This window comes from Rattus norvegicus, chromosome 2, assembly GCF_036323735.1.
Source record: "Rattus norvegicus strain BN/NHsdMcwi chromosome 2, GRCr8, whole genome shotgun sequence".
Lineage (NCBI taxonomy): Eukaryota > Metazoa > Chordata > Mammalia > Rodentia > Muridae > Rattus > Rattus norvegicus.
This window is the reverse complement of record NC_086020.1, coordinates 8,481,179-8,493,895: the sequence shown is the minus strand read 5'-3', so window position 1 is coordinate 8,493,895 and position 12,717 is coordinate 8,481,179. Positions and strand designations below refer to the sequence as shown.

The 12,717-nt window shown below is 37.4% G+C and overlaps 1 protein-coding gene across 16 annotated transcripts in view; it reads right to left on the bottom strand.

The window, feature by feature from the left end:
* Positions 1 to 299: 299 nt before the first annotated feature.
* Mctp1 (multiple C2 and transmembrane domain containing 1) overlaps positions 300 to 12,717 on the bottom strand; it is a 694,629-nt gene continuing 682,211 nt past the window's right edge. For 11 of the 16 annotated variants that reach the window (XM_039102152.2, XM_063281693.1, XM_063281695.1 and 8 more), the window contains 4 exons: positions 8,994 to 9,103; positions 5,867 to 5,976; positions 3,373 to 3,470; positions 308 to 2,211 (listed from right to left, as the gene is read on the bottom strand). In XM_039102152.2, coding sequence (XP_038958080.1) covers positions 2,140 to 2,211; positions 3,373 to 3,470; positions 5,867 to 5,976; positions 8,994 to 9,103 — 390 coding nt within the window. In that variant the 3' untranslated portion in view covers positions 308 to 2,139. Of the gene's footprint in view, positions 2,212 to 3,372; positions 3,471 to 4,062; positions 4,616 to 5,866; positions 5,977 to 8,993; positions 9,104 to 12,717 lie in introns of those variants that run through there. The other 5 variants (XM_039102154.2, XM_063281696.1, XM_039102159.2 and 2 more) reach the window with 3 other exon arrangements.

The window sequence follows — 12,717 nt, the reverse complement described above, 5'->3', positions numbered from 1 at the left end:
TATAATATTTCTTATATTTAGCAGTGCAAATAGATGTTGAGCCAAATTCTGTCTGTCCAGATACCTTGCAACATTTGCTTCAAAAATCTCTAAAAAACAAGGAACATACTAAAAATACTTCTATACAAGACTTGGATGTTCACCATGCCAAAGGTACTGATTTTGCACCATAGTTAGGGCTTCATGAATAGCCCTGTTCATACACACACACACACACTCCCCAAGTGAAGTGCCATTAATGAGTATATGCAACCAGGACCCCACCATGCATCTCTTAACTCAGAAAAAAAAGATTTACATAAAATGATTAACTTCTTTTGTGTTTAATGCAGTGAATATGTAGTCAACATTACTATTGAACTAAACATCTGAAATCTTACACAATGAAATAAACAAAAATTAGTCATCTGTTAATGGTTACATCCACTAGGTACATCCAAGGTTATAGAATGTCAGGCTTATAGACATTTGAATAGACATTGTCAGCACAGAACATAAATCTCACAGGTATAATCAGAATTTATACCAAATTAATGAGCTCATCAATAAACTATGTATTAGGTCAGCTTCATAAAGTATGTTTTTGCAACAAACAGTAATGGAAAGCATTTTAAACATGATACACTAAATAGAGCATATTGAGGTCAAAGTCTTTCTGTAGAAAGGGAATTTAGTTGACATTCTTCCAAGCATAGTATATAAACATCAAAATAGTTCTATTGTAAGAAATACTATTTAATAACATATTTCTAAAATAAAAATACTTTAAAAATCAGCTTCGATGAGATTTAAAGAATCTTTAAATTCAAATATATATTTCTGCTTTTCTACATTTTCCAGCACAACCCCAATCTTCACCTCACCCCAGTTATTTATTAATAGCAATTAATAAAATAGTGCAAAACATTGTCTGCAGCAATTTCCATTGAGTCTCATTCCTCTAAAAAGTCAGTGAGGACATTCTCACCAACCAAATTTCTTATCTCTGCAGAGGTATGTTCCTTTGATAGACCCTGTTTTAGGAATGCAATTTGAAGTATAGAGTGTGGTTAGTGAAACATTTTTAATGGAAACCACCTTACAAGCAGTTTATTTTACAAAACAGATTTTCATGCATTATCAATGATCTTCCTTCATAAATGATGTAATGAAAACACTGGCCTTTCACTTAGCCAACTGCATTCTCCATTAAAACTCACTAAAAACAAAACTCAGTATGCATTGAAGTCTATCAGTAGAGGACACTTAAATACTACACTTTTAAATGCACAAGGGCATAATTTGATACCAAATACAGTAGGGATTTAGTTTGCTAGTATTTTTTGAGAATTGGCTTGATAATTTGCTAAACACAGTAATATAATTATAAAAATCCTGATACTCAATCATTTATAAACCTGGCAGTATTTATTTAATATAGTTTCTGGAGAGATTTTAAGGTTTTAGATGGAATGATAGAAGGCTTAAAAGTCTTATTCATAGACTCTCAGATTCTCTTAAGGGATTGTGTATGTATGCAGACAGGAAAAGATATGAATGTACCTGTAGCTTAAAATCAGCCTTAGCCATACATAATTTATTTACACAGAAGTGAAAGTCAGGATGTATGTTAAGTTGAAGTGCAACATTTCCATTATTCAAGCTATGGGATCCCTCCCCCCATTTGTAATGTATAAACATAAAAAGAAAAAACACTAATGAATTACTTTTCAGATAAGAAATAGTTACATTACAAAAAAAAAAACCTAAAGATCAAATCAGCATTTAGGTTTTATGGAGGGTTAACCAGAGCACAATTGAGCATTTAATCTGATATTCTGGTTCTCTCTTTTGTGATTGGAGAAATATACATCTTCCAGTTTTATAACCATTGTTTTATTTTACTTGGTTATGTTATTAGCTGCAGCTAACAAGGTTTCCACACTCCACTAGCTAAAATCCCTTATCAAGTTGAGTCTGTACAGGAGAAGTATATTTTCAAAGACATATGCCTTTTGTACACTATTTACAAATGTTCTTGACCCTGATAAAAAGGTAAAATAAATAAAAAGCAGAAAGAGAGGAAATGCTGCGTAGCCCGACGATTTTTTTTTCTTTTATCTTCCCAAACATGCTGGTCTCCTCGGTGCTGGGAACAGACTAACCAAGGTTGTTTTTCTTCCTTTTATACGGGCTATGAGAATGATCTGGTTTCAGTTCTTGATATTGCACCTGTTTAAACAGTTCAGAAAAAGACCAGTCAGGTGGCCACTTCCCGGCAAGAGAAGGAAAAGCTAAGGAGTGAGAGACTGCCTTGGGGCTGGGGAGAGGACCGCTGTAGAAGCCAAATGCAAGCTCCAACTGGTACTGATAACACGGGCTAGAGCTAGAGTCAGAAGGGAAATCCTGCTAGGAGTTGCCTGAGGCCCTGTGCGAACTTTGCTAAAGAACTATGACTTGTTACTGACCATAAGACAATACAATGAAAGAAAATCTATATTTTTGAAGACCTGAATAATGGTTCTTTCAGGGTTTTTTGTTGTTGTTGTTTGTTTATTAATTAAACAGTCTTGATTTTCATCTAGACAAGAAGTTCTCAACATGTAGGTCATGACCCCTTTGGGGGGATCTAACAGCCTTTTCATACACATATCAGATATCCTGCACATCAGACATTTATCTTACAATTCATAGTAGCAAAATTACGTTTACAAAGTGGCAACAAGATAACTTTTATGGTTTGGGTCACTACAACATGAGGAACTGTATTAAAGGTTCAAAGCATGAGGAAGGTTGAAAGCCACTGATCTAGCCCATTGTTGTATATATGAAATGAAAAACTCAACTGAAACTAATGTAAATTGCTATCACTAAAACTTGTCCTCAAGACTGTGATTAAAACCTTTATTTCACTTTGAAAACAATTCATTTACTATAGTTTAACACCAAAGTATTTCAAACAATTTATGAAATGTTATATTTCAAATGTAGATGTTTCTCCCTCATCTAAAATATATATTACCATTTATCTTTAAAATGTATTGAATGCATGTGATATACACAAATAACCACCCATTTTGCTTCTGCCATCTACATCAAAAATTCCTATTTTTTCTGCTTACATCTTGATGATGCCACTTCACAAACTCAGCTGGACTTGGGTTGAAGTTCTTTTTGAAAGCCACAGGGGTTCCTTATGCGATGACTTTCAATTTCCTGTTTTCTGTTCTTTATAGGTTTTTCTAGACTAATGCCAAGTATTGCCAAAAATCTGCATTGGGCTTTAATAACTTTACCTGACCTTCTATAACCATTACCATTCAAAGAGTGTAAAGTTTAAAACCCAGCGTTACACTACAGGTCAGAAAGACAGTAACAGTGAGCCATACATACCACTTGTACATCTGAAGGAACTCTGGAAAGGAAGTCAAGTAGTTCATTGTTATCAATTGCATATGGACTCCGAAGCTTTTTTGTAAATTTATTAATTCCTAAAAAATGATATTTCAAACATTATTGAGTTCATTATTGAGTGTGGAGTTAGGCAAAGCACAATTCTGGAGAAAGTACTATAGTGATTTGAGCATTAACGCGTGCTAGCCCTTATCCTTGACAGGATAGCGTAGTACACCACTTACCTCCAACTTTCCCAACGGAATTGTTGCCTGCTTTTTGTCTTTACATTGGATTGGCTTCTTCCCAGTAGGTGAAAACAAATAGGGGTCCCTAGAAGGAACTGAGACTACCTTGCCTTACCAGATCTCAGGGATAAAGTCCCTGGATTTGCCTTCGTGCTTTAGCCAGGATGAGACTTGTCTGCTTGCATTTCTGGATTGAAACTGTTAGGTAGTTTCTTTATTTCCTCTTTTCCAAAGGTATATACTTTAGGGGGAGAAGGTGTTGTTGTTATAAAGCAAGCTAAATGTTTACAAGTCACATGATTATGATGATGCTTGGTTACTGTTCGTTTAGGTTAGAATGAAAAAGATACTGCCATAAATTTTGGGGGAAAAGTTTTCAGGTTTGCACAAAATCAACACAGTGGAAACAGGATTAAACTGGGACATCTTAGTTCTCAATGCATTTCTTTTTTTTTTAAAGATTTATTTATAATAAAGGTATACTATAGTTGTCTTCAGACACACCAGAAAAGGGTATCAGATCTCATTACAGATGGTTGTGAGCCACCATGTCATTGCTGGGATTTGAACTCAGGGTCTCTGGAAGAGCAGTCTGTGCTCTTAACCACTGAGCCATCTCTCCAGCCCCTCTCAATGCATTTCTAGAGAATGAACTTCTGTCATTTTGGCCTAAGTCTCTTTCTAGCCATGTGAAACTTTGTGACCTGGGTTTCTTGTTAACATTTCAGCAATTACCTACCATTAAAGAAATATTTTTTGTATTTTTTATTGGATGAAACAAGGCTCAAGCACATTCTGTAAAATAATCTTTAAGGCAACTAGCCATTAAGGCCACACAGGTTACATAGCCAGATTTCTGCCTTCAGTTTCAGAGAAGCTGGGGAAGGTCAGTTGGGGAGGGGATCATCACCACATGGCAGTAGAGATAGTTCTGCAAGTCTGACTTTAGATACCTGTGGTTATTCTCTGCCCAAAAGTCACCAATGGAACCGGATCTGCATTCAAGGTCAGAGAAATGAATGAAACATCGATATTAGTGATTATAAAGACTAACAGGGTCTACCAAAGAGGAGAGTGTAATGTGGGCTGAAAGGAAAAAATAGGGATCTGGTATTGTTGTTGTTGCTGTTAATTATTTAAGTGTGTATGTGAGTGTGTATGTATGTGCATCATGGCCCTCCAGAGGTTAGAATACAAATAGAGCCTTGGGTCCCTTGGGACTAGAGTTGTAGGCAATTGTGAACCATTGTGTGGGTGCTGGGAACCAAAACTCTATCTTTTGCAAAACCATTGTTTTTAACTGCCAAGCCATCTATCTCTACAGCCCCCAAACCAGGAATCTTAAAACTAGATAGAGACTATTGATCTCAATTCACTTTTCTTCTAGTATATCTCTTTAAACAATTGTGGGGCAAGGAAAGGAAAAAAAGTCTTGACATGGTTTTGTTATTTACAATACATAAGCATTTTTTCATGTTAAAGCCCATGTTTAGTCTATTTTTTTTAAGTTTAGCAATCTTTAATTCATGTGTACATTGATAAAGGGTAGATAGAAAATATTCCTGTATGATAGGGAATCATAAGAACTGAAGAGTGGGTCTTGTAAACCAAAACTTTCACCAAAAAAGAAAAAAGAAAAGGAAAATTCAGTTTGAGTTCTACAGAATTGTGACTCTGAGCACCTGCTTAGTGGGTTCCAGGGTCAAAGGTACTGTTGGAAGCATGTGGCAGAGTTACATTTTCTAAAAGCTTTCTTGCTCATCAGGCTTCTGTTGTTCCTGAGGAGCCTGTAAATGCAAGTTTGTCTTTTCCCAAGTTCTAACAGTGACATTTTAAATAGGCAGGTAGTAACTCGTTTGTAGATATTTCCACAAGATAAAAACCACAGCAAAAATCTATTGTCCTAAATGTACCACATAGTTTAAAGTGCCTCTGTTGGTGAAAATAAATCAGACAAATCTAGATATCTAGACAAAGTTACACTTTGATATATGAAGAATCTTTACCAGTTCATGTTTATAGTATGATGGCAGCTGTGGTGACACGTAAGAAAAATGCGTTTTCCAGGTGAACCTAAATCTTTATGCTGCTGTGATTTTTAACTGACTGTCTCTTTTCATCATGGAGTACCAACATGACTGTAAATACAGAGAACTACTGACGATATAACTCACCTCTTAAAAACAGTTTGTTCTTAGCTGCGAAACAGATGTTTGTGGCTGTTGTTGCTTAAAAGCTTTACTTACCCCAGACAAGAACAATGTATCTCAGTGGGATGAAGTACAGAATGGCCGTGAACACACAGAGGGCTATAATGGCCAGCCAGCTTAAGAACGGGACAGTCCAGTTGAAAGTACTGAATAGAAAAGTAAGAAATCAGTAATGTGAACACTTCACACTTCTAAACTATGGCAAAAAGAAATGTATCCTGGACTAACAGTCACAGGACATAGGGAGTCATAGCCTGTTCAGTTCACAAACACAGGGCTCAGGCAAAGAGTTTGCCAGCAGCCTCACCAAGTTCTCCCCGGGGTTTCACAGTCTTGGGGTACCTTCCTATACAGTACAAGTACCTTTTCTTCTACTAAAACTAGTACTGTGTCTTTTTTAATGTTTATACGTAGGGATGTTTCAGGACCCACCATTCATCCTCTTAAAAAGTCCATATTTCCATGTGAGAATAAGATGCTTACAATAACTGTGGGTACAACTCTTAGAGCACTGTGTGAGACTTGAATTTTACAATTCTTTTTAGGAAGATTCAATTTCTGTTCAGCTTTGTCTAAATGGAGCTAGAAACCATAAGATGGTTAATTTTATGAAATGTATTTGCTATCATTGTCCTTGCTTAGAAATGTATGGGTAATTAAGAAATAAAGCCAGTGGTGCCTGCTCTTCTCCTTTTGGTGCTTTTAGCAAAGAAAAGCATGGTCTATAGTGAATTTTTAGGATAAGCTATGAAAAAGGAGTGCAAACCGGAAGCAGTTGATAGCAGGACAGAGCTAATGTGTCTTCATTGTCACCATGGTGCTGGTGACTGACAACAGGAAGGGCTGGGATACAGAACTTCTAAGATGGTATTGCATATGTATGCTGACAGGAACAGACTCAGGAACCGTGTACAGGAGTTACAAGAAGAACTGATTTGCCATATTAACTCACTCCTGGAGACTGACAAACTAATAAAGAGAGGGAGAAGGTGGCAGATTCTGGTGTAGATGAGGTTTTTCACATGTATCAACATACAGTGTGGCATATACTCAGTAACAGTGTGCCCTAAATTTATGGTTTCATGCTGCACTTTAGTGATAGGAAATGGGGTAAGGGAATATTATTAAGAGATAACAGACTGAAGGAGAGAAAAGGATATGACTTAGTCTTTAGAAGTCTGAGACAGTTGCATAGAGATGAGTTCAGAGGTAAAAAGATGCTTTGTATATATAGTACATACTAAAAAGTTGAAACTCAGCACCTATGCATAAGTAAAAATTCATTAAATAAAAAATATACAAAATAAAATACATTACCCTTTGCAACATGAACAGACCAGATGATGACTCAAACCTTTGGTTTAAATAATTTATTCCTTTTAAATTCTGTGTCCAACGATATATGTCTGCAGAATACTATTGATCATGAATAATAAACAAGGAATATATATGAAACTCAGAAAAGTACAGGCTTGTACTGAAAAAGATCAGCCTTTCTTAGATAGTTATTAAAATGTTTATAGGCCAGTCATCAAATAGCCATGGTACTTCTTGATCTAGCAGTCAGTTACCATCAATACACTACTTATTTTTTTAAAAAGAAGTATTTCCTTCAGGAGGTATGTTAGGAGCCAAGTATGCTGGCATATTCCTGCAATCCCAGAACTCTCTTGTTGTCTCTGTGGATCAAATATTTCCTAAAATTGCTTTCCCTAATAGGAGACCCAATCTTGAATCAACCTGGTTGTCCTTGGAGTCAGGCTTTTTATAATTTTGCTTTTGTTTTTGTTGAGGCGGGCCCTCAATACGTAGCTCACGGTAAGCTCAAACTCATCCTTTCTTGAGATAGAGGCTGGAGAATAAGGAATCCTAGGTTATCCTTGGCTACATAGTAAGTTCAAGGCCAGCCTGGTATTTATGAGATACATGAGACACTCTCCCAATAAAAGTGGTAGTAAGTAAAATTATCTAAAATAAATCATGTAAGCTTAAGAATATAATTGTCAGCTGGGCATAATATACACCTTTAATCTTAGCATTGGGGAAACAGGTAAGTGAATCTCTGTGAGTGCAAGGCTAGCCTGGTCTACATAATGAGACCCTGACTAAAACAAAAATCTGGTTCTTTTCCTTTCCTTTCCTTTCCTTTCCTTTCCTTTCCTTTCTTGTGTTTCTCTCTCTCTCTCTCTCTCTCTCTCTCTCTCTCTCTCTCTCTCTCTCTCTCTCTCTCTCTCTCTCTCTCTCTCTCTCTCTCTGTGTGTGTGTAATGGTCCTTAATTGTATATCATATCTCAATGAAACTTATTTTTTTCATCAAATGGGGAGTGTGGTGGTGCATGTGTTTCATCCTAGCACTTGGGGGACAGTCAAATGGTTTTCTGACTCCCAAGCCAGCCAGAGCTACACAGTGATAATTTGTCTCAACAATGAAAACAAACACACACACACACACACACACACACACACACACACACACACACACACACACAAATCCCATCTAGCACATGAAACATAAATGGAGCTGGATTGTCAGCTCATGGTAAAGAGCGTTTGTTCTTGTGGAGGACCCAGTTCCCATTCTTAGCACCCACATGATGGGTCCCTACCATCTGCAGCTCCAGTCCCAGGGAATCCAATGTCCCACTGGGACCTCCATGGGCACAGGCATACACAAAAGCATAACAATAAATAAATCTTAGAAAGTACTTTTAATTTCAAAGGATTCTACAGTTCAAACTTTCTATGTTTTTCCTAAGTGATGAAATGTGGATTATTTCTTGATATTAAACTTGGATATAATTAGACCTGTACAGTACAGGTATGTTTATTACATAAAATCTATTAGGTCAGATTGTTTTTCTACCGTGACTACATATTCTTTTTAGAATAAAGTTAGTATGAAAAGGGCACCCTAAAATTAGGACAGTGTCATTTCTTCAAAGCTACAAGCATGGTTTCTTTCTAATCAATCTGTTCCAAATTTCAGGTAGGAAATTGACAGAACTATCATAAACCCAAAGACTCAGGAAAACAAAATAAATTACAGCAAACAACACTAGAGCATTCAACAGTGCCTTGTGCCTGACAGCATGTAGCATGTCATTCTGAGAGACAAGGAGACCCTCCCAGAAAAGATCAGGCTTCCCACACCAGCACCACTTACTTCTTTACCCTTTCCCCAAGGGAAGCCGCTTCATCTAGGATGTTCTGGACACTGACACACACTTCCTGGATGGCATAGATTTTATTTATAAATCCTTTTTTTTCACCATCCTAAAATGGAATAAAAAATTCTGAATGAGTAAAAGGTTCTTGTTTTATTCTTTGGACTGTCCCTCTCTTGTATTTTTAATGTTAAGTAAGCTTCATCTCTACACTTACACAAATGGATATTTAGACCTCCTGAAAGTTTCAGAAAAAAAAAAAAAAAAGACGACACACGCAGCAATCAAGAAAGTGCACATCAAGAAAGCTGAATTCTATTGCTTTTACCCTGATGGACAGAAGCATGAAAGGAGAACTATGGGCAGTGTGCAGGTATAAAGGAAGACCTGTCAAACCTGACAAGACCCACTTAGCAAACCCAGCCTCTCTCCTCTTCACTAACTTCCCTCTCTTTAAAACATGTAGTCCAAGTGCCATGGAACGTATTGTGTAGTTAAGCATGGCTTTAAACCCTTTGTTCTATTCTACTCTCCTAAATGGTAGCACAACAGACATGTGCTATCACACCCCAAAGTTTTATGTAGTGCTGGAGATCAAACTCAGGTTCTTGTGCATTATGGGGTCAGGGAGCCATGAGATAGAGGAGCTGCCCAGAGTACAAGTAGGGTCAAGACATGTCCAAAACCCAGAAATTTCATCTTGAGATCAGCAGAAATAGGATGGCTTCAGCCCCAACTACCTTAGCTTCCCAACCCTGACTGCAAGCCTGCATATCCTGGCCCATGCAGCCTGTGCCCCTTGAAGAGGGCCATGCAGTCTGGCAGCTACGGTGGGCTTCTCCTTAAAAGGTTATGTCCAGTAATATCTGAAATTCCTTCATATGTATATGAGCCATGCTCAGCACCCTGGCCCTGGCTGATGATGGACACTCTCCCTGGAGACTCCCTACCCACTCCCCAAAAGTTTAAATAGCCTTTGTTCTTCCAATAAGTAAGCTATCTCACTGCAGCTATCTCCTGAGAGTCTGTTCTCTTTGGTGCTCACTGGCCACCTGAAGTCTCCGACAAGTTGTTTCCTGCCTCACTCTCCCTATCAATACCCATTGGTTGTGATATCAGGTGGTCATGCTATTACAGGTGAGAAAGCAGTCTGGTCTAGGAATGTCACTGCATGCTAGGTAGGCACTCTAGTAACTGAACTACAAGCCAGTTCAAACCAGGTTTCTTGACGCCACCACCTACACATCTTAGTTGGGTTTCCATATTTTCCTTGGATGTTTGTTTTCTATTTTCTATTGAACCAAGGGCGTTCTGAAGAACTCTACCACTGAACTGTATTTCTAGATGACCAAATACTTCAATGGCATAAACTACTGAGCACAAGCAAGAATACTGGGGAGCGGTAATAACTAATTTATAAAATGGCTAGAAGTAGGGGTGGGGGATTTAGCTCAGTGGTAGAGCGCTTGCCTAGCAAGCACAAGGCCCTGGGTTCTGTCCTCAGCTCTGAAAAAAAAATGGGTAGAAGTACTGAGATGCGTTAACTGGACACTTCTAGATCAGATACACACTAATCTTCAAAATAATGCTCAGATAGTCTACAGTCATATATACTGGTAGACACAGTTCTAACACATCCTTTTTCGTACATACTTCAACTTGACTCTTATAATCAAGCAATGCTTGTATACCAGGGAATGCGTGGGAGGGGATTAAGCATAACACGTCCTGAGCATGGTGTGAACCTAGGGAAATGTGCACAGTTTTGTAATTTTAGACCCAGAGGAAGAAGTAGTGGTGGCCTTTCACGATGAAATTCAGCTTAGTAGCCTACCATCACAGACACTTGCCTAGGTTGTTTGGTGGAGACCATCCAACCCTGATTCCATGACTCCATTTCTGCATGCCAACTTGAATGTCTATGGAAATATAGATCCAATTTCATTACTTTAACTTCTTTTGAACACTTGTGTACTATGCCAGAACACTTGAGACCTCATGTGGCAGTTAGTGCTTGCTGAAAGCAGCCAGGAAACTAGGATAATAATGTCATGTTGCACATTTACATACTGACTTTTATTTTAGAAGAGTCCAAACACTATACTGTGAATACTTGGCCAGAGCTGATGTTCTGCCATTCTGCCTCCTAGAAACCAAGGACAAGTGGATCACAGGTGCAAAGCTTCTTCCAAGGACTTCACAGTACTCTGGGGCCAAGGCCGTATAGACCAATTTTATAAATGATCATGATTATAGATACCAATCAGAGTTCTTATTTTAAATATAATGTCAATAGAATAAATCTTCTACATTAGTCACCTTATGCCAAAAAGATTGTCAAAAGAAGTAGGTGAGGGATATTCAAAGCCCCATATGGGAAGTAATTAGATACCCAGCATTCTCCATTGTATTCAAGTCATCCTTCACTGGCCCTGACACACTGAGATGCATCGATTTATTCTATTTTCTCCCTCTTCATTTAACAAAACAAAACATTCATTTCACTTATGCAAGCTTATGTAATTGTACATTTTAGAGAAAACAAACCAACAGTGGCTCCTTCCAGTTGTTTTCAAAGCTGCAAAGTTGGCCTGATCCACAATGTTCTTCTCAAAGTACTAGCTAAATACTTTAATGTCATGCAGCAAAGTGCTCTTATAAATTATTCTGTATGTAGAAAAAACCAAAAACAAATAAACAAAAACAAAATAAAACAAACAAACAAAAAAACTCTGCAAGAGTTGGTGGGGTACATATCAGTGGTAGACTACATGTTTAGTGTACACACATCCATAGCATCAATCTCCAGCCCAAGGAAAGAGAAATAAGCAAGTTAAAGTGCACTGCTGTATAGCGAAAAGTCCACTGAGTACAAGGTTATGTGCTGTTCTTTCACACTAACAATAAAATATTTTGATATAACCTTAAAAATTATGAAAACAGAAAATGTCTGTATTATAATGTAGAATATTGGAAGTGGTTGTGCGATAGTTTGTATGTGTTTGGCCCAGGGATGCTGCCTAGATGCTGCCATGCTCCCACCTCGATGATAATGGATTGAACCTCTGAACCTGGAAGCCAGCCCCAACTAAATGTTGTCCTCATATGAGTTGCTTTGGTCATGATATCTGTTCACAGACGTAAAACCCTAACTAAGACAGGTTGAATGTACAGATTTATTGCAAGCTCAACCAAACTCACGTTTGGAGTAGAAGGAAATGGAGACAATTTGATAAACTGTTTTTAAATTTGCTTTAAAGGTAAATAAGTAACTGTAGTAAAGACATTTCTATAAAAGGGTAAAATAATGGGAAAACATTTTGTAGATCAAATATTTAATTAAAATAAGATACAGATAATGAGAGACTGTTATATACATCATGTTGGATACATGCCAGTAATCCCAGCACTCAGAAAGTGGAGGCAGGATAACCAAGAGTTCAAGGTCAACCTGGACTACATGAGATCTTGTCTCAAAAAAGTGGGGTAGAATTTCACCATATAAAAGGAGCTTGTGAATGAACAAGTTGGTTGTCATAATACTTAGGGAAAATTACATTTAACCCTATGTTAGATAAATTCTCAACTCTATTAGATAGTCCAAGTCTACATCAATATCTACCTCAAATAGCACTAAATATTCTAAACTGATTTTTGAAACTTGAGGCTATACATAAATTCTAAAAAGACAATGTAGGTATTTACTTACTTTGATAGGAAAGA